The following is a 19,725-nucleotide window of genomic DNA, read 5'->3' on the forward strand; positions in this document are numbered from 1 at the left end:
GCCCCTGCCGGTGTCCCCAGCCCGTGTCCGGTGTCCCCAGGCCCCGTTTGCCGGTGTCCCCCCCCCCACTCACCGCCCGCTCCCGCCGCAGCCACCGCAACCTGTTACCTTCGCTCAGGCCCCGCCCATCGCCACTGATTAGCCGGCGCCACTACAAACCCCGCCCAATGGGCGCGGCCCCGTACGACAAACCCCGCCCATCGCCGCACCGGTGCTGCGTCGCGTGGCGGTGCCGCCATCTTCAGGAGGGAACCGGCCGGTGTTTTCGCCACGTTCAAGATGGCTGCGAAGCCACGCCCACTCTACGGTGGCGGGGAGAGACCGCGTTTCCTTGGCGCAGGCGCAATCGCGGCGTGACTAAGATGGAGGTCGGGGCAGCGCCGCCGCCGTTCTGGGCCGGGGGCCCGGCCCCGGGACAAACGTACATCCCCCGGGCTCTGGGACACACCGACATCGCTCCCCGGGGCACCGGCACCGGGGCCGCCGCGCTGCCCGCCGGCCGCACGCTGTGAGGGCAGCGGGGGCGCGGGAAGGGCTGAGGGGGATGGGGGGGTGAGGGGTCCTGTGGGGGGTCCTGAGGGGGATGGGGGGGGGGTCCCGGGGGAGATGGGGGGAGGAACTGAGGGGGAACTGGGGAGACTGGGGGGGTCCGTCAGGGGGCAGGAAAATGGGGAGACTCAGGGGATTTGGGGAGGGGAAATGGGGGCATTTGGGGAGGGTCTCTGAGGGCTGGGGGGGCGAACTGGGAGGAGAACTGGGGGGTACTGGGGAGGGGGAAAGGGAAGGGGCAGAAAATCCGGGAATGCCGGGGAGACTCCGGGGGCGCAGAACAGAGAGACTGGGACCCAAACTGGAGTGACTGAGACCCAGATTGGTGTTACTGGGACCCAGAGCGGTGTGACTGGGACCCACACTGGTGTGACCCCGATCTCGGTGTGCCAGGAGCCCGATGGTGACCGGGACGTCGGTGCTGGGGCTGAAGTTCTCCGGGGGAGTGATGCTGGCCGCAGACACGGTGGGATCCTTTGGATCCCTGGCACGGTTCCGGGGCATCTCCCGGCTCCTCAAGGTCAACGACTCCACCGTGCTTGGAGCCTCCGGGGACCTGGCGGATTTCCAGCACCTGCGGCAGCTCCTGGAGCAGATGGTGTAAGATTCCCAGGAATTTGGGAATTCCCCATCCCAAAATCCCAGATCAATTCCCGGGAATTCCCAGCCCAAAATGTCTTGGGAATTCCGAGATTCCCCATCCCACAATCCCCAGCTGATTCCCAGGGATTTGGGAATTTCCCATCTCCAAATCCTTGACTGATTCCTGCAAAGTCCCCACCCCAGAATTCCAGGGGAATATGGGAATTTCCCATCCCCAATCTTTTCTGTGCGCCAATCCCCAGAATTCCGCTGCTCCAATCCTGGAATTCCTTGAGCACCGATCCCAGAATTCCTTGAACACAAATCCCTGAATTCCTCTGAATTCCTTGGGCACAAAATCCCTGAATTCTTTGGAATTCTTTGAGCACAAATCCATGAATTTCCTGGCATTCCATCCCTGGATTCAGCAGCATTTTTTGCTCTGCTCCAATCCCCGAATCCCTGCTCTCCAATCCCCGCTCTCCAATCCCTGAATCCCTGATCTCCAAGGCCGGAATTCCCTGGAATTTCAGGATCGACGAGGAGCTGCTGGGGGACGGGCACAGCTACAGCCCGCGGGCGCTGCACTCGTGGCTGACGCGGGTCCTGTACAACCGGCGCTCCAAGATCAACCCACTCTGGAACACCGTGCTCATCGCCGGCGTCTACGGCGGGGAGAGGTGAGGAGCCCGGCGCTGGCAGCTCCGCGGCTTTCTCCTTCTTCCCAGGGAAATTCCTTTCTCCTGGGGTGCTTCCTGCTCTTTCCCCAAGGGGATTCCCTGTTCCCGGGGTATTCTCACTGTCCCCCCGTTGTTCTGCAGTTTCCTGGGTTATGTGGACATGCTGGGTGTGGCCTACGAGGCGCCGTCGTTGGCCACAGGATTCGGTGCTTACCTGGCCCAGGTGAGCCCGGGCTCGGGTCTTTATTTCATCATTAAATTATTGATTTTTTTTCTTTTTTAGCTCCGTATTTTTTAATTGATATTTTGATTTTTTGATGTGATTTTAATTAGTTTTTTCCTTTATTCCCAATCTGTGTGCAGCCGCTGCTGCGGGCGGAGCTGGAGCGGGACCGGGACCGGCTCCCGACGCGGGAGGAGGCGCGGGAGCTGCTGGAGCGCTGCCTGAAAGTGCTCTACTACAGGGACGCTCGCTCCTTCAACAGGGTTTGTATCCCAGGAATCCACCCCAAAACCCATCCCAACATCTGTGGGATACGTGGGATCCACCCCAAACCCATCCCAATCCTGGGAGCTGCTGGAGCGCTGCCTGAGGGTGCTCTACTACAGGGATGCTCTCTCCTTTAATAGGGTTTGTATCCCAAGGCCATCCCAAAACCCTGGGAATTCACCCCAAAATCCATCCCCAAATCCATGGGATCCACCCCAAACCCATCCTAATCCCAGGGTTTTTGCCACGGAATCCCGGGACTGGGATTGAGGAATTGCGGGGTTTTTCTCGTGGGATTCCGGGTGGGAATTGAAGAATTCCGGGCTTTTCCCACAGTACGAGGTCGCCACAGTGACAGAGAAGGGCGTGGAGCTGGAGGGACCCCTGACCCTGGAGGCCAACTGGGACATCGCCCACGTGGTCAGGTAATTCCCACCCGGAATGTCGGGATTTGGAATTCCGGGGGTTCTGGGGACATCCAGGTAATTCCCACCTGGATACAGCGGGATTGAGAATTCCAGAGGGATATCCAGGTGTTCTGAGATCCAGGGTGACAATTCCTGCTCCCTGAGGAACATCCAGGTGTTTTTTCTGCCCCTCTAACCCCCATTTTCCCCTTTTTTCCCCATTTGTCCCCTTTTTTCTGTTTTGCAGAGGCTTCGAGTGATCTCCAGGAGCTGCTCCGGCCTCGTCAAATCCCCATTTTTATCCCATCCCTTCCTTCCCTCTGGAATGGCAAATCTGGCATTTTTTGGGAATAAAATCGATCGTTTAAGACCAATCTGTGTGTTTGTTCTTTGGGAATCCTCAAAAAACTGTGGGAATTCTCCTGGAAAACACAGATTTCAGGAAATTCTGGAATTCTGGGTGGATGCTGTGGCCCCAGATCCCAATTTTAACCGAAATAGTGGAATTTCTGAGGTGGGAAAAGCCCTTCTGGAATGGAGCCCAGGAATCCCTAAACCCTGTCCACGATTTTGGGGCATTCCATGGGATTTTTCCTCAAAATCCCAAACCTGGAGGGATTTTTCGAAGCCACAAAAATCCAATTAAAATGGAACTTTTCCCCTCCCCATTCCCAAAATTCCTCTGGCAGCATTTTCCCAACTTTTCCTTAAAAGAACCCAGGAATTCTCCACGGAAAAAATGAATTAATTAAATCCAGGATTTTTCTACCCAAATCCCATGGTAATGAAGGAATTTTTTCCACAATAAAAACACTGTTTATTTATAAATCCATTTCCCTGCTTTTATTCCACATTTTCCACTCCTGTACAACTCCAAGATGATCCTTTTTTTTTTTAATTATTTTTAAATTTGATTTATTTCAAATATTTTTTTCAATTTTTTTTCCTGTTTTCCTTCCGGGAAAAGACCCAAAAAAAAAAAAACCTCCACAAATCTTATGAAAAAACAGGTGCCAGGTGCCTCTGGAATTTGGGAATTCCAAGAATTTTTAAAATAAAATTAAAAAAAAAAAAACAACATTTTCCCAAAAAACATGCAAATTCCGGTAAAAAGTCAGAGCTGGCAGTGAAAAATCAACCCAAAATCTTTTTTTTTTTTTTTTCATTGATTTTTTCGGGTTTTTCATCACAGTTTTAGCCACAAATCCCAGATTTTTCGACCCTAAGGAAGGTGCGGTTTTCCAGGATGGTTATTTTTTAAATAAAGTTGATAATTAACAATCCAAAAGGGGGAAATCCAAGGAGAAGTTGGGGTTTTCTGCCCCTCCAATGGGAAGTTTTTGGGGATAAATTGGGAAAATTGAGTTCTGGGCAGGAAAAGCAGCGCCAATCCCAAAAACTGCTGGCGGGGAATGGTGGCTCCACAATTCCCAAGCCAAATTCCCTCAAAACTCCCTAAAATTCCACCAAAATTCCATCCAAATTCCCAATTTCCATTAAAAAACCCCAAAGTAACTGAATCTTCGCAGCCAATCTGAAGGAATTTTCTGTAAGAAACAGGGATTTTTCTGGGTTAAATTCCAAACAGAAGTCAAGGAAAAAAGAAAGAAAAATTCCCCCAATTTTTTTGGGAGTTAAATCCAGGGACTTTTTGTCTTCTTGGAAAAAAACCTGGGCACAAACGACGTCAAATTCCCACTGCTAAAAACCAGGAATTATGGTACAAGTGAGGTAAAGAAAATTCCCAAAAAATATCCACCCACGAGAGAGAATTCCAAGGAAATACCAACACAGTGAATCCAAGTTTTTTTTTTCAGTTTTTTTTTAAATTTAAAAAAAAAGAAAAAAAAGTCACGAAAATCCTCCCAAAAAATTGGCGGAAATGGCAAATCCGGAAAAATCCCAGAAATCCGCTGGGAACTGGGATCTCATCTCTTTGTTCCAAAAACTGGGAACGTCCTTTGTTTTGGGGCCAAAAATTTGGGAATATGCTTGGGTTTTTTGGGCTAAAAAATGGGAATATCCTTTAATTTCTGGGGTGGGTTTGGCTCTCTGAGAACAGGGAACACCCTTTAATTCTTGGGGCAAAAACCAAGGAATTTCCTTCAATTTTGGGGGCCAAAAATAGGGGATATCCTTCAATTTTTGGGGCGGAAAATTGGGAATAGCCTTCAATTTCTGGGACGTGTTGGGATCTCCAAAAAACAGGGAATATCCCTTAAGTTTTGAGGGCCAGAAACTGGGAATATCCCTCCATTTCTGCGGCCAAAACCTTGGAATATCCTTCAATTTTCGGGCCCAAAACCAGGGAACACCCCTTCCACTCCCAGCACTCCTCAGCCTCTCCAAACCCAGGAATTTCTGGGATGAATCCGTCCCATTTTTTTTTTCCTTTTTTTCCAGGAATTCTCAAATTTCCATCAGCTCCAAATCCGCCTCCTCGAAGCCGTAGAAGGACTCGGCCTCGCTCTCCCCCTCGAAGAGCCGGTGCAGGATTTCGGGGTCGGCCTCGGGGTCGTCGTTCTCCAGGAATTCCGGGGACGATTCCCGGGTTTTGGCGATTTTCAGCCGCTCCTCCATGGCGGCGATCAGCTCCTCCTGCTCGTCGCCGTTGCGCCGCGGCGATCCCGAGTCCCCGGCCGGCCCCGGCAGGACGCTGGCGACCAGGAAAGATTTCCGGATCAATTCCGGGCAATTCCCGAGCACTTCCAAAGCTTCTCCCAGCCACCCCAGCAGCAGCTGGAGCAGCGCGGAGGAGTCGGAATCCGCCAGGTCTCTCGCCCGCTCTCTCCATTTTTTGTGGAGGAAATTTTTCAGGGATCTCTTGACGCACACGTCCAGGGGCTGGGTGCGGGAGCTGCACCCCGCGGGGATGACGGCCGGCAGCGCCCCGGCCGCGCTGAGCACGGCCAGCACCTCCTCGGACAGGTGCGTCCGGTGGCAATCCAGCACCAGCATCCCTTTGGAGGCGCCGCCTCGGCACTCCGTGTGCTTCCTCCACACCCGGGCCGCCCACAGCTCCATGATCTCGTCGTCGCCGCAGCCACTCTCCTTGGACTCCAGCAGGATGGATTTGGGCAGGGCGGTGGGACAGGGCGGGCGGCCCCTGGAGATGACCAGGGCGGGGAGGACGCCGCCGTCGGCCAGCAGGGTCAGCACCAGCTCGCACCAGGGCTCGCCGTTGCCCACGGTCTGCAGCGCGCTCTCCTTGCGCTCGTCGCTGCCCAGCACCTCCGCGTCCAGGAACAGCGAGATCTCGTCCACGGCGGCGATCATGGCCGGGGGCAGCTCCTGCGCCTGGATCTGGCGCTGCACGAACTCGATGAAGGCTCCGGCATTGCCCTGGATCTCCTTGGGCAGGGGGTGGGCGACGGCGCGGCGCGTGTGGGTGCTGAGGTGGTGCCGCAGCATGAACCTCACGGCCCACTCGTAGGAGATCTGGAACCCCCCCTCCAGGGCCCTGCCGATCTTGGTGGCCTTCTGGAAGAGCGTCTCCTCGTTGACGGGCAGCTGCTGCTCGCGCTGGGTCAGCACCCACTCGGCCAGCTTCTCCTCGGCCTCCAGGCTGAGGTATTTGCCCTCGGGCAGCTCGGGGCGCTCGTCCTGCAGGGCCTGGCAGCGGCGCAGCCAGCGGCGGATGCGGCGGGGCGGGCTGCGGAAGTGCCGCGCCGCCTGCTCGGGGCTGGAGCACAGCGCGAACAGCACCACGCGCAGCTTCCTCACCGACAGCGGCTCCTTGCGGGGCGCCTCGGGCTCCCGCTGCGGGGGCTCGGGTGGCTGCGGGGCGGGGGCGGCCTCGGGGGGCTGCGGGCTCGGGCTCTGAGGGGGGTCCTGAGGGGGGCTTTGGGGCTTTTGGGGCGTTTGGGGTCTGGGAGGGGCAGGAGGGGATGGGGTGTGGCAGGGAGGGGGCTGAGGCGTGTCCTGGGTGTGCCTGGAAAAAAGGGGGAGTGGGAAAAGTGAAATATTTGGGGTGTTTGGGGATTGGGAAAAAGGGGGGAATGGGGAAAGTGAAATATTTGGGGTGTTTGGGGATTGGGAAAAAGGGGGAGTGGGAAAAGTGAAATATTTGGGGTGTTTTGGGATGGAGAGGAAAGGGGAGGGAAAAAAGGGGAAAAAAGGGGGGGAAGGGGAAAAAAGGAAAAAAATGGGAAAGGGGGGAAAAGGGAGAGAAAAAAGAGGGGGGAAAGGAGGACAAAAGGGGGGCAAGGAAAAATACAGGAAACAAAAAGGGAAAAAAGGAGAGGGAAAAGGGAGAATAAGGAGAGAAAAGGAGGGGAAAAAGGGGAAAGAAACAGGGGAGAAAAATGGGGGAAAAGGGAGGGAAAAGGAAAAACAAGGCGGGGAAAAAAAGGATGGAAAAGGGAGAAAAAAAGATGAGAAAAAATTCCCATCCATGGACTGGGAGGGATGAGGATAAACAGGAATTTCTGGCTTACCTGGAATGTGATATCCAAGAAGGCCCTGGAATAAAACAGAATATTTCCAGTTTTTATTCTGATTCATTGAAGGTGTTTTAGGTTTTTACTTCTATTTAATTTTATTTCAGAGGAATTTGGGATTGGTGGGAATTCCTGGAAAAACCGGAATCAAACCAAGCTCCCTCAGGAATGAATTCTGAATTTCCATCCCATCAATAAAATGTAAAATTAATTCAGTTTATTCCCAACCCAAGCTCCAGAATATGAAGATTTCTTGGATTTTGCCTGGAATTCCGGGTTTTTCCCATTTTCCCGGTTTTTTTTCCCAGTTTTACCTTGGACAATGATGTTGCTGGACTCGTGGGAGGGGTTGAACACCAAATGTTTGGCCATGGAGTCGCCCTCAGAGGTGATGAAGAGGCAGGAGGAACATGAGAGCCTCACCCCACTGGGAAATGGGAAAAAAGAGGGAAAAATGGGGAACAAAGGGGGAAAAAGGGAAAAAGAGGGGAAAGAAAAAGGGAGGAAAATGGAAGGAGGAAGAAAAATAAATAAACTTTATGATCAGATATAAAAATGTTCCTAAGCCCTAATTAATAACTAAATCATTATTATCAATTGTTTCTTGTTAGTAATTAAACTAATAATAATTAAAATATTGATGATAATTGAACATTAAATAATATTATTTAATAATTAAAATGTAAAATTCACCCCCAATGGGAATAGGACCCATAAATCCCAAAATCCCTGGATTTTCCCCCAGAATGAAAAAGGTCAGGAATTCCCAAGGGCTGGAATTCCCCTGGAATGGGATTTTGGGAATTTTTTCCATACCTGGCCGTGTAGTTCTTGAACAAAGCCAAATATTTGGGGCTTTTCCGAGGAACGTGGTTGCTGGAGAGGGAAAAATGTGGGAAAGTGAGGGATAAGCTGGAGAAACAGCTGTAAAATCAAAGAAAACACCCCATAAATAATAAAAAAACCCTATAAAACACTGGAAAACTGCTCAGGAGCCCAAAATTGTTCCCAAATCCCAGATTTTTCCATCCTTGATCATGTGGTTGGCACAGGCATGGAAGCAGCAGGAATTCCGGTTTTCCCCCGTTTCTGCCCCATTTTTCACCCTTTTTTTGCCATTTTTGCTCAGTTTTCTCCCCGTTTTTCCCCAAATCCCGTTTTTTTTCCCCAAAATCCCGTACTTGATCATGTGGTTGGCGTAGGCGCGGGAGCAGCAGGTGCTGTAGCGGCACAGGGAGCAGTGCACGTAGGTGGGGAAGTGGTTGGGGAAGTCGGGGATCTCGAAGCTGCACTCCAGGCACGTCTGCCGGCCCAGGCTGCTCCTGGGGCAAAAAACGGCAAAATCCGTCAAAAGCGGCACTTTGGGAGGGCCTCGGTGGGCAGGAAAGGGGACAGCAGGATTTAGGATGGGCATTTGCTACAAATGAATGATTATTTAAAACTAATCAACATTAATGAACTATTATCAAATTATCAATAGTGCCAATATTCCAGGACGGAATTCCAGCTTTAATTCCCTGTTTTCCAGCTCCACCTTTCCAAACCAACCTCAGAATTCCTGGTTTTTTCCCCGAAGTGACACAATTTTCTCCCAAAATTTCCACTGTTTTTCCCAGAAAATCACTGATGTTTTCCTGCCAGCTCTCTTGGAGATGCTTCACTGACTGGGGAACCTCAAAATTCCCATTCTTTTGCCAGATTCCTGTATTTTCCCTCTTTTTCCCTCGAGTTTCCCCAAAACTCCTATTTTTTCCAGGAAAAGCACTGACTTTATTTTCTGCTGGCTCTCTTGAGGATCCCATGGTGGCTGGAGAATCCCGAAATTCCTGTTTTTTCCCCAAATTTTCCCCGAAATTCCCTTTTCCCCCCAAATTCCCGTTTTTTCCCGGAAAAGCGCTGACGTTTTTTTGCCGGCTCTGCGGGGGGCGTTGCGGTGGCACAGGAAGAGGGGCTGGGGGTCGGAGGAGGATCCCAGGGGCGCCGGATCCGGGCCCATCCCGTGGGGAGGTTCCAGCGGCAGCGAGCGGGGCTGGCCCCGCGACGCGCGGATCGTCACCTGGGGGAGCACAGAAACATCAGGGAAATTGGGATTTTCCACAGGGAATCTGGGTTTTGGACGAATTCCCAGTCACTGCCATGAAACACCCAACCAGCTCTATAAAAAAAACAATTAACTCCAGGAAATATCCAATTAATCACAGGAAATATCCCATGAACCCCAGTAAATTTCTAATAAATCCCAGTAAATTCCCAATTAATTCCACAAAATTCAATTAATCTCATTAAATTCCCAATGAATCCCAGCACACACCAAACTCCATAAGAAATCTACTCAATCTCATAAACCCCTCCCCAAATCCCCCCCTTAATCCCTCCCCTTTCCCCATCCCCACCACCCCCAGCCAACAAAAGCCACAGGGATTCTTCCAGGAGTTTTTCCCGGGAATTTTTCCATGAATTTTTTGGGTAATTTTTCCATTAATTTTCCCGGGAATTTTTCCAGGAATTCCAGTAATTTTTCCAGGAATTATCCCGGGAATTCTCCCAGGCAGGGCATGCCTTGGTGCCGGGTTTGAGCCCCTCGAGCTGCTTGGGCTTGCGGAAGGTTTTGTGGTGCTGCAGCTTGTGCTCAATCTTGTCCTTGGCAAACAGGAACTGCAGGCGGCACTTGTTGCAGTGGTACACGCTCTTCTTCTGGAAAAAACCCATCAGCATTAATTAATCATTAATTGTTTCGTTAGGCATTGATTGTTTATTAGTTAATACCTGTTATTAAATAGCTATCAATTGTATATTGAGTACTGAATGGATATTAGGACTGAAAACTGCACTGGTAGCAGTGGTACATGCTCTTATGGGAAAAAAGCTGTAATTAGTATCAATTATTATTTATTTTTTATTTATTAATTATTTAATAGTTATTACATAGCTATCAATTGTTTATTGAGTATTGAATGGGTATTAGAACTGCAGGCGGCACTGGTTGCAGTGGTACGTACTCTTCTTCTGGAAATAATTTTTTTTATTATATTATTAATTAGTTAATAATTACTAAGTAGGTATTAATTATTTATTAATTATTAAGTAGGTATTGGTTATTAAGTAGGCACTTTTCTCAAGGAATTTCCTGGAACCGGGGCTCACCTGGTGCCTCATGAAGTGCTGCTGGAAGGTGCTGCCATTCTTGAACAGCCTGAGGCAATCCCCAAATCCCATTTTTTCCCAATTCCCACCCAAACTCAGTCGATGTTCAGCATTCTCCAACTCCCGTTTTTCCCGGGAACTGCGGCTCACCTGGTGCCTCATGAAGTGCTGCTGGAAGGCGTTGCCGTTCTTGAACACCTTGAGGCAGTAGGGGCAGAGCAGGTGCCGCGTGTCCTCGTGGATCAGCCGGAAGTGGCTGTCCACCTCCGAGTACAGCGATGAGCGGTACTGGCACACCTGGAAAACCCGGGAAAACCCGGGAAAACCAGGATGGGGGGCAGGAAAATCCAGGGAGCCGGGGTGTTTGAACAGGATGTGGGAAAAAGGGGAAAAAATCCCGGGATTTGGGGCATTTCAGCAGCAGGGTGTGGGAAAATCCCAATTAACAGGGGAAAATTCCATGTTTTTCCATACCTGGCACACACAGGGAATTACTCTGGGATTTGTGGGGTGGGAACTGAGAATTCCAGGTGGGAATTCCGGGAGTTTTCCATACCTGGCAGACATAGGGCATCTCCCCGGGTTTGTGGGTGTCCTTCATGTGCTGCAGGAAGAGCGGCTCGCTCTCAAACGCCCACTCACAGATCTTGCACTTGGCTGCACCAAAAAACAGGGGAAAACGGGCAAAAGGTGGGAAAAATGTGGGAGTTGGAGGTGTGGGGGGAAGGGAGAAGGGGGAAAAAGAGGGAAAAGAAGAGAGAAAAGCAGGAAAAGGGGAAAAGGGGGGAAATGGGAAAAAGCAGGAAAAGGGGGTAAAGGGAGGGGAAATGGAAAAAAAAGGGGGAAAAAAAAAAGGGAAGAGAGAAATGGGAGAAGGTGGAACTGGGGCTGGAGAAATGAAACTTGGCTGGGTTTTGGGGTGGATTTTGAGGTGACCTTGAGCAAGGGGTGAGGGAAGAGTGACAACTCTCCTTCCATAAATCCAGGAGGAAAATCCTGATTTAGAGATAAAAAATTCATGGAAAAGCACAGCCTAGTGGACTTTTAGGAGCTGTGCATGTTCTCCAGGTGGAATTGGGGCTGGAGAAGTGAAACTTGGCTGGACTTTCAGGTGGATTTTGTGGTGACCTCAAGGAAGGGGTGAGGGAGGAGGGACAATTTTCCCTGTCCAAAACCCCGATGAACCCCAGAGGAAATTCCCAGGTGAATCCCAAAGAGAAGCAGGAAAAGCACTGACTGCTGGACTCGTAGGGGCTGTGCACGTTCTCCAGGTGGCACTGCAGCTGGAAGGGCGTGCTGAAGTGGCGGTAGCAGTGCTGGCAGATGGTGTGCACGTCCACCTCCCCGTTCTGCTGGTCCAGTTCCACGTGGTGCTTCATGTGGTTCATGAACCTGCAGCGACAGAATTCCCGGAGATTCCCGTTCCCCATCCCGGGAAAATGCACTCTGTGCATCGCCCCCAGCTCGGTTTGGGCTATTCATGGATTATTCCTGGCAAATTCCTGGATAATTCCTCACTGGGGGGTGTTCTTGATGCAGCGGTGCCCAGGCCCCAACTGCCTGTCATTCCCACAATCCCAGCCCATTCCCACACAATTCCCACAATTCCCACAATCCCGGATTATTCCTGGGTTATTCCCAGATAATCAATGAATAATTAGCGTACAATTAACAGATAACAGCTCACTGGGTGTTGTTCTTGAGGCGCTTGGTGCAGTGGGGGCAGCGGTGCCCCCATCCCACTGCCCATCACTCCCACACCGCTCCCATCCCATTTCTGGGTTATTCCCAGGTAATTAATGGCTAATTAACGGCTAATTAAGGGCCGATGGCTCACCGGATGTTGTTCTTGAGGCGCTTGGTGCAGTGGGGGCAGCGGAAGGACGTGGGCACCCTGGGGCAGGGTGGCACAGCGGCCCCTTTGCCCCCGTCCCGCCCGTAGTAGAACTCATCCACCAGCATGATCAGCTTGGCCTGGGCGGGGTCGGCCCCGCCCTCACCTGGCTCAGGTGCGGCCTTGGGCGGGGTCGGGGGCGGGGCCGGGGCCGCCCCCTGGGCGGGGGAGGGGGCCTTGGCCGAGGGCGGGGCAGGCTCGGAATCCAGGGATTTGCGTTTCTTCAGGAATTCCACCAGCTCCGGGCAGCAGTACTGTGGAAACACAGTAATTAACGGCTGCTCGCTAATTGAGGCTGGGGTAATTAATGAGAGACAGTGCGCTGGGGCTGGGACAATGAATATGGAGACATTGAACTGGGTCTAGAATGAATCCCCACTTGTTAAACTGGGTCTAGAATGAATCCCCACTCGTTAAGCCAGGTCTAGAATGAATCCCCACTCATTAAGCCGGGTCTAGAATGAATCCCCACTCGTTAAGCCAGGCCTAGAGCTCCCCGGTCCTGGGATGATGACTTACACACATGTGGCCCCGCAGCGCCTCGGTGACGCGGAACTGCGAGTCGCACTTGGGACAGACCTTGCGTCCCCCGTCCTGGAAATCCAGGCTGGGAATGGGAGAGGAGCTGCCTGCAGCGGGACAGACACGGATCAGCTCCCAGTGCCACTATTCCCACTTCTCCCCTGCCCCGGACACTCATAATCCCAAAAAAATCCACAATTTTCACAGCCTTTGTCCCACAAAGCCACCCAAAACCCCCGTTTTTCTCTTTTCTGCCCTTTATCCCACAAAGCATCGTAAACCAACTCCTGCCTCCCACGAACCTGGAGCACCCCTCAATCCCAGTCCTGCCCCCGGCGGGGCGGAACTCCCTTTTCAGGGGATTTACCTTTCCGGGGCGCGGCCGAGGCCGAGGCCTCGCTGGCGGGGCTGCGCTGGGCGCTGCCGGGGCTGCTGTTGGGCACGGCCAGCGCAGCGGGGCCGTGTGCCAGCGAGGGCACTGTGCCCAGCGTGTTCACCAGCTTGGCCACCTCGGGGCCGCCGCTGCCGCCATCACCGGGCACGCCTGGGCGCTTCACGGTCACGAAGCTGGCGATGCTCACTGTGGAGGGGAGAGAGTTCTGTGGGATTCCCGATGGGAACAGGGCTGGGAACTCAGCCACCTCCTCTGGTTCCCTGCTTGGGGCTTCACCAGAAATGGTTTGGACAAAATTCCAGTGAAATTCCAGCCTGGAATTCTACCCCTGCCACTTGGCCTGGATCTTCCACCTTGAGTCTCCCCCAGGAATGGTTTAGACAAAACTCCTGTGAAATCCCAGCCAGGAATTCCCAAACTGAACCACTTTTTTACCCAAACTGCTCCAGATTCTCCTCATTTCCTAACATGTGAATAAACTCTGAGCCAAAAGCGAACTCAGGCCTAACTCCCAACGTCACCCACAGATTTTTCCATGAGAATTCCTGCAGGAACTTGGCTAGGATCGAGAATTTGGGATACAATCAGGAATTTGGGCTAGGATCAGGAACTGGGCGACTCACTCTGCTGGGGCGCCTGGGCCTGGGGCACGGTGCTGCGCAGGGTCAGCGTGGCCGGGATGACCGTGGCGAAGGCGTTGGTGGCCGGCCGGCCGGGCCCGGCGCTGCCCGGCCGCACCTGCGCCACCGGCGAGAACACCTGGGGAACGCCAACTGCTGGTTTAACAAACTGGGTACCTGGGGCTTCAAACACAAACAGAGAGCCGTCATCCCACCCCAGTCCCAAAAGGAGAAATTTGGGATTTACAGCTTTAATCCAGGTGCGAGCAACCCCGAGTTACGAATCTGTATCTGGAATTAGTCAATCCCAACTGCTGGTTTAACAAACTGGGTACCTGGGGCTTCAACGACAAACAGAGAGCCATGATCCAACCCCAATCCCAGGAAATATGGGATTTACACCTTTATTTGGGATTTACAGCTTTTATTCTTATTAATGATAATTATTATTAATATTATTAATGATGATCACCTGGCACGTGGGCGATGGGGCCCACCCAGCCCATGGGGTTCTACATTGGCCCCTTGTCATTGTTATTACTACTATTATTACTGTAAACGATTAATAATGTTGTTGTTTTATTATTATTATTATTATTATTATTATTATTATTATTATTATTATTATTATTATTATTATTGCAGTCACCTGGCACAAGGAGGATGGGCTCATGGGGCTCTGCACTGGCCACACCTCATCACCATCATCATTACTAGCATTATTCCCATTACTAGCTATTACTGGATAGTTCTCATTGATTAATGAATTAATTACCTGGCACGAGGGTGATTGGCCGGACGGTCTGGCCCTGCTGGACATTAAGCACGATGCCCACCTGGTTCATGGGGCTCTGCACAGGCCGGACGTTCTGCACCGGGAACCCCTGGAACCCAAGGGATGCATCAGCCCAAAAACTGTCCCAAATCAACCCAAAACCATCTCCTACACCAACCCAAAAACCGTCCTGAACCAATCCAAAAATAATCCCTGGAATCCAACGGATCCGTCACCCCCGGGCCATTCCTGAGGGAATTCCAACCCCAAAAAAATATCCCAAACAAACCTAAAAATCACCCAGGATTGGGGTTGGGTTTTGGGGCTTAGGATTGGGATTTAGGTTGGGGTTTAGGATTGGGATCAGGACTGGAATTTGGGGTTCAGGACTGGAGTTGAAGGAAAACAAAACCTCTGGAGGGTTTGAGGTTTTGTTGAGCCAAACACTCAACGGGGTCCAACCCACATCCCACAACGCCAGGGGGATTCTGGCATGACAGGAGAAGCAGCACCCAAACCGGAGTGAGGAATGGGAATTTTCCCCAGGAAAGCAGGGTTTTCCCGGGATTCCCCGTGGAGCTTTGGGCCAGGAGCTGACCTGGGTGGTGATGAAGATGGGCTGGGTGCCCGCGGGCGGGTTAGTGCCGTGGTTGGCGTTCTGCATCAGCTGCACCGGCCGCAGCAGCGGCTGCGTCACCACGGCCCCCAGGCCGGGCGCGGGGCTCTGCGCCAGCAGCAGCGACTGCCCGCCCGGCTGGACAGCGGCGTTCCCGCCTGGAAAACAGCCCACAGCCGTGGGGAAACGGGGAAAAGGCAGGGGAAACGGGGGGGAAATGGCAGGGGAATATGGGGGGAAAGCCGGGGGAATATGGGGGAAAAGGCAGGGGAATATGGGGGAAAAGCCGGGGGAAAAGGGAGAAAATCCAGGGGAATATGGAGAAAAAGCCATGGGAATATGGGGGAAAATATCCATGGCAAAAGGGGGAAAAACTCAAGGGGGAAAGGGGGAAAATCTAGGGAGAAAGTGGGAAAAAATCCATGGCAAAAGGGGGAAAATCCATGGGAAAATCAGGGAAAAATAAGTGAAGAAAAAAGGGACAAAATTAAGTGGGAAGAAAGGGATAATCCATGAGAAGATTCATGGGAATATGGGGGGAAAAAATACGTGGGGAAAGGGGAAATGTAAGTGGGGATAGTTAGTGGGAAATATGAAAAAGTCACTGAGAAAAATGGGAAACAACAGCAGAAAAAGGGAGACAATGAAGTTGGAAAAGGGGGAAAATTGGGGAAAATGAAGTGGGAAAAGGGGGAAATGACCTGTGGGATTTTTTTCCATGGAATTGTAATCCTCCACCACGGAGTCCTCGATGACGTCGCTGATTTTCTGCCATGGCTCCAGCTCCTCCTCCTCACATTCCATGAAAAGGTCCGTGTCTGCCATCCTGGAAAAATGGGGGAAAAAAGGGAATTTGGTACTAAAAAACTCGCAGGGATTTTTTTTCCCAGGGGAGGAATGAGTTGGTTTTAGATCCCAAAATTTCAAGGGAAAACAAAAGGAGCTAGAAATTTTCAGATTATTTCTGGGGGTTTTTTCCAGGGAAATTTGTGGAAAAATCCTGGATTTGACAAAAAATTGGAATTTTTTCCTTCCTCTTCCATTATGAAATTCCAGGTTATTTCATAGTTTTAGAAATTTTAAATCCAAAACAAAATAAGATTTAAAAAAATCCCAAAGGATTTTTGGTTATCCCAAAATTCCCAGCTTAGAACAGGCAGCAGGAGCTTCAGTTTGGGGGGCTTTTAATTAAAATGAGAATAAAATAAAAATAAAAGCACTGGGAGGAGAATTCCAAGAATTTTGGGATCAAAGGAAAAATTTGCAGGGATAAAACCAAAAATTAACCAGAGCTTCCCAATCTGGGAATTCTCTCCATTGCTTCAGCCTGGGATGGGAGGAATAGTGGAAAATTTTCCTGGAATGGGGGGAAAAAAAGGGATTTTGTTGTCTCCTATCCCACAGGCAGAACCTTGGAATGCTCTCCTGCCTCTTCCCAAAAAATTCCTCATCTCCAGGCCTTGAGAAGCTGGAAAAATAATCCCAAAAATATCAGGAATGGTTGGTTTTCCTTGGCTTTGAAGTGGATAACACACCCAAATTAGATGTAAATTAGATGTTAATAATAATTACTAAGTCTGTTTAATTAGCAGCCCAAAAGCACCCTGGAATTGGGAAAATTCTGGGAATTTTGAGGAATTTCGGAAACAAAATGCAAATTTCCTTTGGGACTTCACCCTTCACCTTCCCATCCATAAAAAAAAAAAAAAAATCAAACAGGAAAAACCTAATCCCGTTAATTAATCAGATTTAACTTGTGCTAATTAATCATTAAAAGCCTGTAAAATCCTTTATTTTGATTTTTTAAAATTGTTTTATTATTATTTTCTCCAGCATCTTTGGGAATTTTTCTGGTGGAATCCCTCCCATCCTCTGCCCACGCTGGGATCAGGTGAATTCCAACAAAATCCAGTGAATCCAAATAAAATCGGGTTTTGGGAAGCAGGATCCCATCCCTCCCCAGCTCCCTGGCACATCCCAGCCCCAGGGAATTCCAGCAAAACCTCAAGCTCTAGGAATTTTCAGAGAAGCAGCCTCGGGGGGGTTTTGGGGATGGAATCCCAAATCCTGCTGGAGGGAGGGAATTCCTGAGCCTCTCCCAGGAATTCTGGGATCCCGGCTTGGGCAGGGGAGAAAATGAGGAGCTTTCCCATTTTTTCCTGCTTGGATCCGGGAGGGACGAGGGGATGGAGCTGCTGCTGAGGGTTACAGGAAAAACTAGGAAGAAGGGTGGGATGGAGATCCCAAATCCCTGAGGAGAAGGTTGGAAAACCCACCCCAAATCCCTGAGGAAAGGGATGGGATGGAAATCCCAAATCCCTGAAGAGACAGGTGAGATCCCTGAGGAAGAATGCTGGGATCTCTCAGGAAAAGGCTGGAACACCAATCCCAAATCCCAAGGAAAAAGGCTGGGATCCCAATCCCAAATCCCGAGGAAGAAGGCTGGGATCCCAAAATCCCGAGGAAGAAGACTGGGATCCCAAATCGCGAGGAAGAAGACTGGGATCCCAATCCCTGCGGCCGAGGGGCTCCCTCCCCTCACGGCGCTGGACAGGGGCACTCACTCAGCGAAGGTGAAGCACCAGCAGGCCAAGGATGATGGGGGGGTGGTCTCACCCTGCAAAGCGCTGATCCCAGACCCTCCCCTTTTCCTCAGCCTCCCCTAAAAAGCGGAAAAAGGCCGCTTCTCCCGAGAACTCCGGGAAAAGCCCCCCGCACACCCTCAGCGTATTGTGGCGGCTAAGAAAGAGAGCGAAAAATAATCCCCGTGCCCAACATGGCCGCCCACCAGCGAAGCAGCGCCGCCAAAGAGAGGAGGGGGCGGCAGCGCCGGGAGACGGGGGAAAGGACGAACACGACCGCCCCTTCCTCACCCCGGCGGTGGCGACCGGGGGGCGACCGTGATGGGACCGTGAGGGGACCCCCAGTATGGCGGGAGGGGGTGCGCGGAGGGAGCGGCGGCGGGGCCGCATCACCACCGCCCCCCTCCCCTGAGGGCTGCCGCTTCACCGCGCCCCCCGGGCCGTGAGGGCTGCGCGCGGATCCCTCCGCGTCCCTCAGCGCCCGCCCGGGCCCGGCGGGAGCGGCCGCCGGAGCCGCCGCGGCTCCTCCCCGGCCCCTCCTCGGCACCCCGAGCCCTCCCTCCTCCTTCTCCTCCTCCTCCTCCTGCTCTTCGCCTCCTCCTCCTCCCGCCACCGCTTTGTGTACGGCGCGCTCCGGCCCTGCCGCCCCCCCTCCTTCATTCCCTCCTTCTCCCCCATTCCCGGGCGGTTCGAGCCGGTTCCACCGTCTCCGATCCCCCCCGCCATGTCCATCTCCCCCTACCGCCAGCGCCGCCGCCGCCACCCCCGGGGGCCCCGCCGCCTTCATCCCCCCCCTTTCCCCGCGCCCCCCGCCTCACCTTCCTCAGCGCTGCCGCCGCTCGCTCCTACGGGGCTCCGCCGCTCTCCGGGCGAGGCGACCCGCAGGGCACGGGGGCAGGTGGCATGAGCCCCCCCCCCCCCACTTGGCGGGATGCTGAGGAGGAGGAGGAGGATGAAGATGGTGATGAAGAAGAAGAAGGAATTATCCCTGCCTCTGCTCGCCCTCTGTACGTTCTGCCAGGGGGCGGCTCCGTGCTTGGCGTGCGTGTGGGTTTTTTTTCCCCCCCTCCTCCACTTCACCCCTCTCGGAAAAGGGGGGGGGATAAGAAAAAAAAGGTCGTCGGGCCCGGCGGGCTGATACAGGCGCGCGGCGCCCGCAGCCGCACCACACACACAACACACACACCACACACACAAAAAGGGGACCTGGCCGGCGGAGGGATACCGTTGGCGTCACTTCCGCCTGCGCGCGGTGACGTCACGGGGCCGGACCCTGAGGCGACTGAGGGAGGAAAGGGGAAGGGTGGGAAAATGGCGCCGCTGGGTCGCGACCCCCACCCCCTCCTTGCGGCTCTCCCGCTCATGGATCCGCCGCTGCTGCGGGGCCGAGGCGGCTCTGAGGCGCTGAGCCCTTGGGGAGCGGCGGGAGAACGGCCGGCGCTGCTCCCGGGCCGGCGTCCCGCGCGGGGTGTGAGCGGCCCGAGAGCCCCTCAGGGCCGGGCGGGCCGTGAGCAGCGGTCAGCCCTCACAGCTGAGGGATGCTCGGGGCCGAAATCTCACACCTCAGGCCAAAATCGTCCGCCTGAGGGCAGAAATTCTACCCGTGAGGGCAGAATCGTCCAGCTGAGGGCAGAAATTCTCCCGCTGAGGCTAAAATTCTCCACCTGAGGGCAATAAAGCTCCCCCTGAGGCCAAAGTTGTCCAGCTGAGGGCAAAATCTCCCACGTGAGGCAGGTGTTGGTAAAACAGCCCAAAAACTGAGTGAAAAACAGCCAAAAAAAAAAAAAAAAAAAAAGGAAAAATAATTAAGAATTTAAATATCTTCAATAATAAATGAACTACCCCAAAATAGTCATTTAAATATCTTTATTCATAGCAGAAGAATCTCTCTTTTTTTTTCCTGCTTTTCCTGGTGGTTCGTGAAAAAAAAACAGGGATGTAAAAAAATGGAAATATTTTGGAAATTCCAAAATAAACATTACCTGGAAGGAGGGGAAAAAAGGGCAGATTCCTAGATTCCTTAAAAATTCC

At 52.3% G+C, this 19,725-nt stretch overlaps 2 protein-coding genes across 2 annotated transcripts; one reads left to right on the top strand and one right to left on the bottom strand.

Moving 5' to 3' along the window:
• The first annotated feature begins 351 nt into the window (after window positions 1-351).
• On the top strand, window positions 352-3,082 carry PSMB4 (proteasome 20S subunit beta 4). Its single transcript, XM_059490415.1, has 7 exons — window positions 352-508; window positions 943-1,149; window positions 1,665-1,811; window positions 1,953-2,034; window positions 2,175-2,297; window positions 2,638-2,726; window positions 2,956-3,082. Exons 1-7 carry the CDS (start codon window positions 363-365, stop codon window positions 2,966-2,968), a joined length of 807 nt encoding a protein of 268 aa, XP_059346398.1. The 5' UTR covers window positions 352-362; the 3' UTR covers window positions 2,969-3,082.
• Window positions 3,083-3,524: 442 nt separating this feature from the next.
• Window positions 3,525-18,869, bottom strand: POGZ (pogo transposable element derived with ZNF domain). Its single transcript, XM_059490474.1, has 18 exons — window positions 18,513-18,869; window positions 15,814-15,938; window positions 15,095-15,270; window positions 14,497-14,605; window positions 13,725-13,904; window positions 13,075-13,287; window positions 12,705-12,814; window positions 12,129-12,439; window positions 11,529-11,683; window positions 10,848-10,948; window positions 10,442-10,588; window positions 9,707-9,841; window positions 9,049-9,203; window positions 8,329-8,469; window positions 7,964-8,023; window positions 7,462-7,574; window positions 7,145-7,169; window positions 3,525-6,639 (listed from the first exon to the last, which is right to left on the bottom strand). The coding sequence occupies exons 2-18, from the start codon at window positions 15,935-15,937 to the stop codon at window positions 5,118-5,120; spliced, it is 3,777 nt and encodes a 1,258-aa protein (XP_059346457.1). The 5' UTR covers window position 15,938; window positions 18,513-18,869; the 3' UTR covers window positions 3,525-5,117.
• Between the last annotated feature and the right edge of the window lie 856 nt (window positions 18,870-19,725).

Source organism: Ammospiza nelsoni, chromosome 28, assembly GCF_027579445.1.
Source record: "Ammospiza nelsoni isolate bAmmNel1 chromosome 28, bAmmNel1.pri, whole genome shotgun sequence".
Classification (NCBI taxonomy): Eukaryota; Metazoa; Chordata; class Aves; order Passeriformes; family Passerellidae; genus Ammospiza; species Ammospiza nelsoni.

Excerpts from the sequence above, each read along its gene's own strand:
- POGZ (XM_059490474.1), bottom strand. The coding sequence starts at position 15,937 with ATGGCAGACACGGACCTTTTCATGGAATGTGAGGAGGAGGAGCTGGAG. Across the intron at positions 7,170-7,461 it reads CAGCAACATCATTGTCCAAG|GGCCTTCTTGGATATCACAT; the intron begins GTAAAACTGGGA and ends GTTTTATTCCAG. Across the intron at positions 6,640-7,144 it reads TCTTGGATATCACATTCCAG|GCACACCCAGGACACGCCTC; the intron begins GTAAGCCAGAAA and ends CCTTTTTTCCAG.
- PSMB4 (XM_059490415.1), top strand. The coding sequence starts at position 363 with ATGGAGGTCGGGGCAGCGCCGCCGCCGTTCTGGGCCGGGGGCCCGGCC. Across the intron at positions 1,812-1,952 it reads GGCGTCTACGGCGGGGAGAG|TTTCCTGGGTTATGTGGACA; the intron begins GTGAGGAGCCCG and ends GTTGTTCTGCAG. Across the intron at positions 2,035-2,174 it reads TCGGTGCTTACCTGGCCCAG|CCGCTGCTGCGGGCGGAGCT; the intron begins GTGAGCCCGGGC and ends ATCTGTGTGCAG.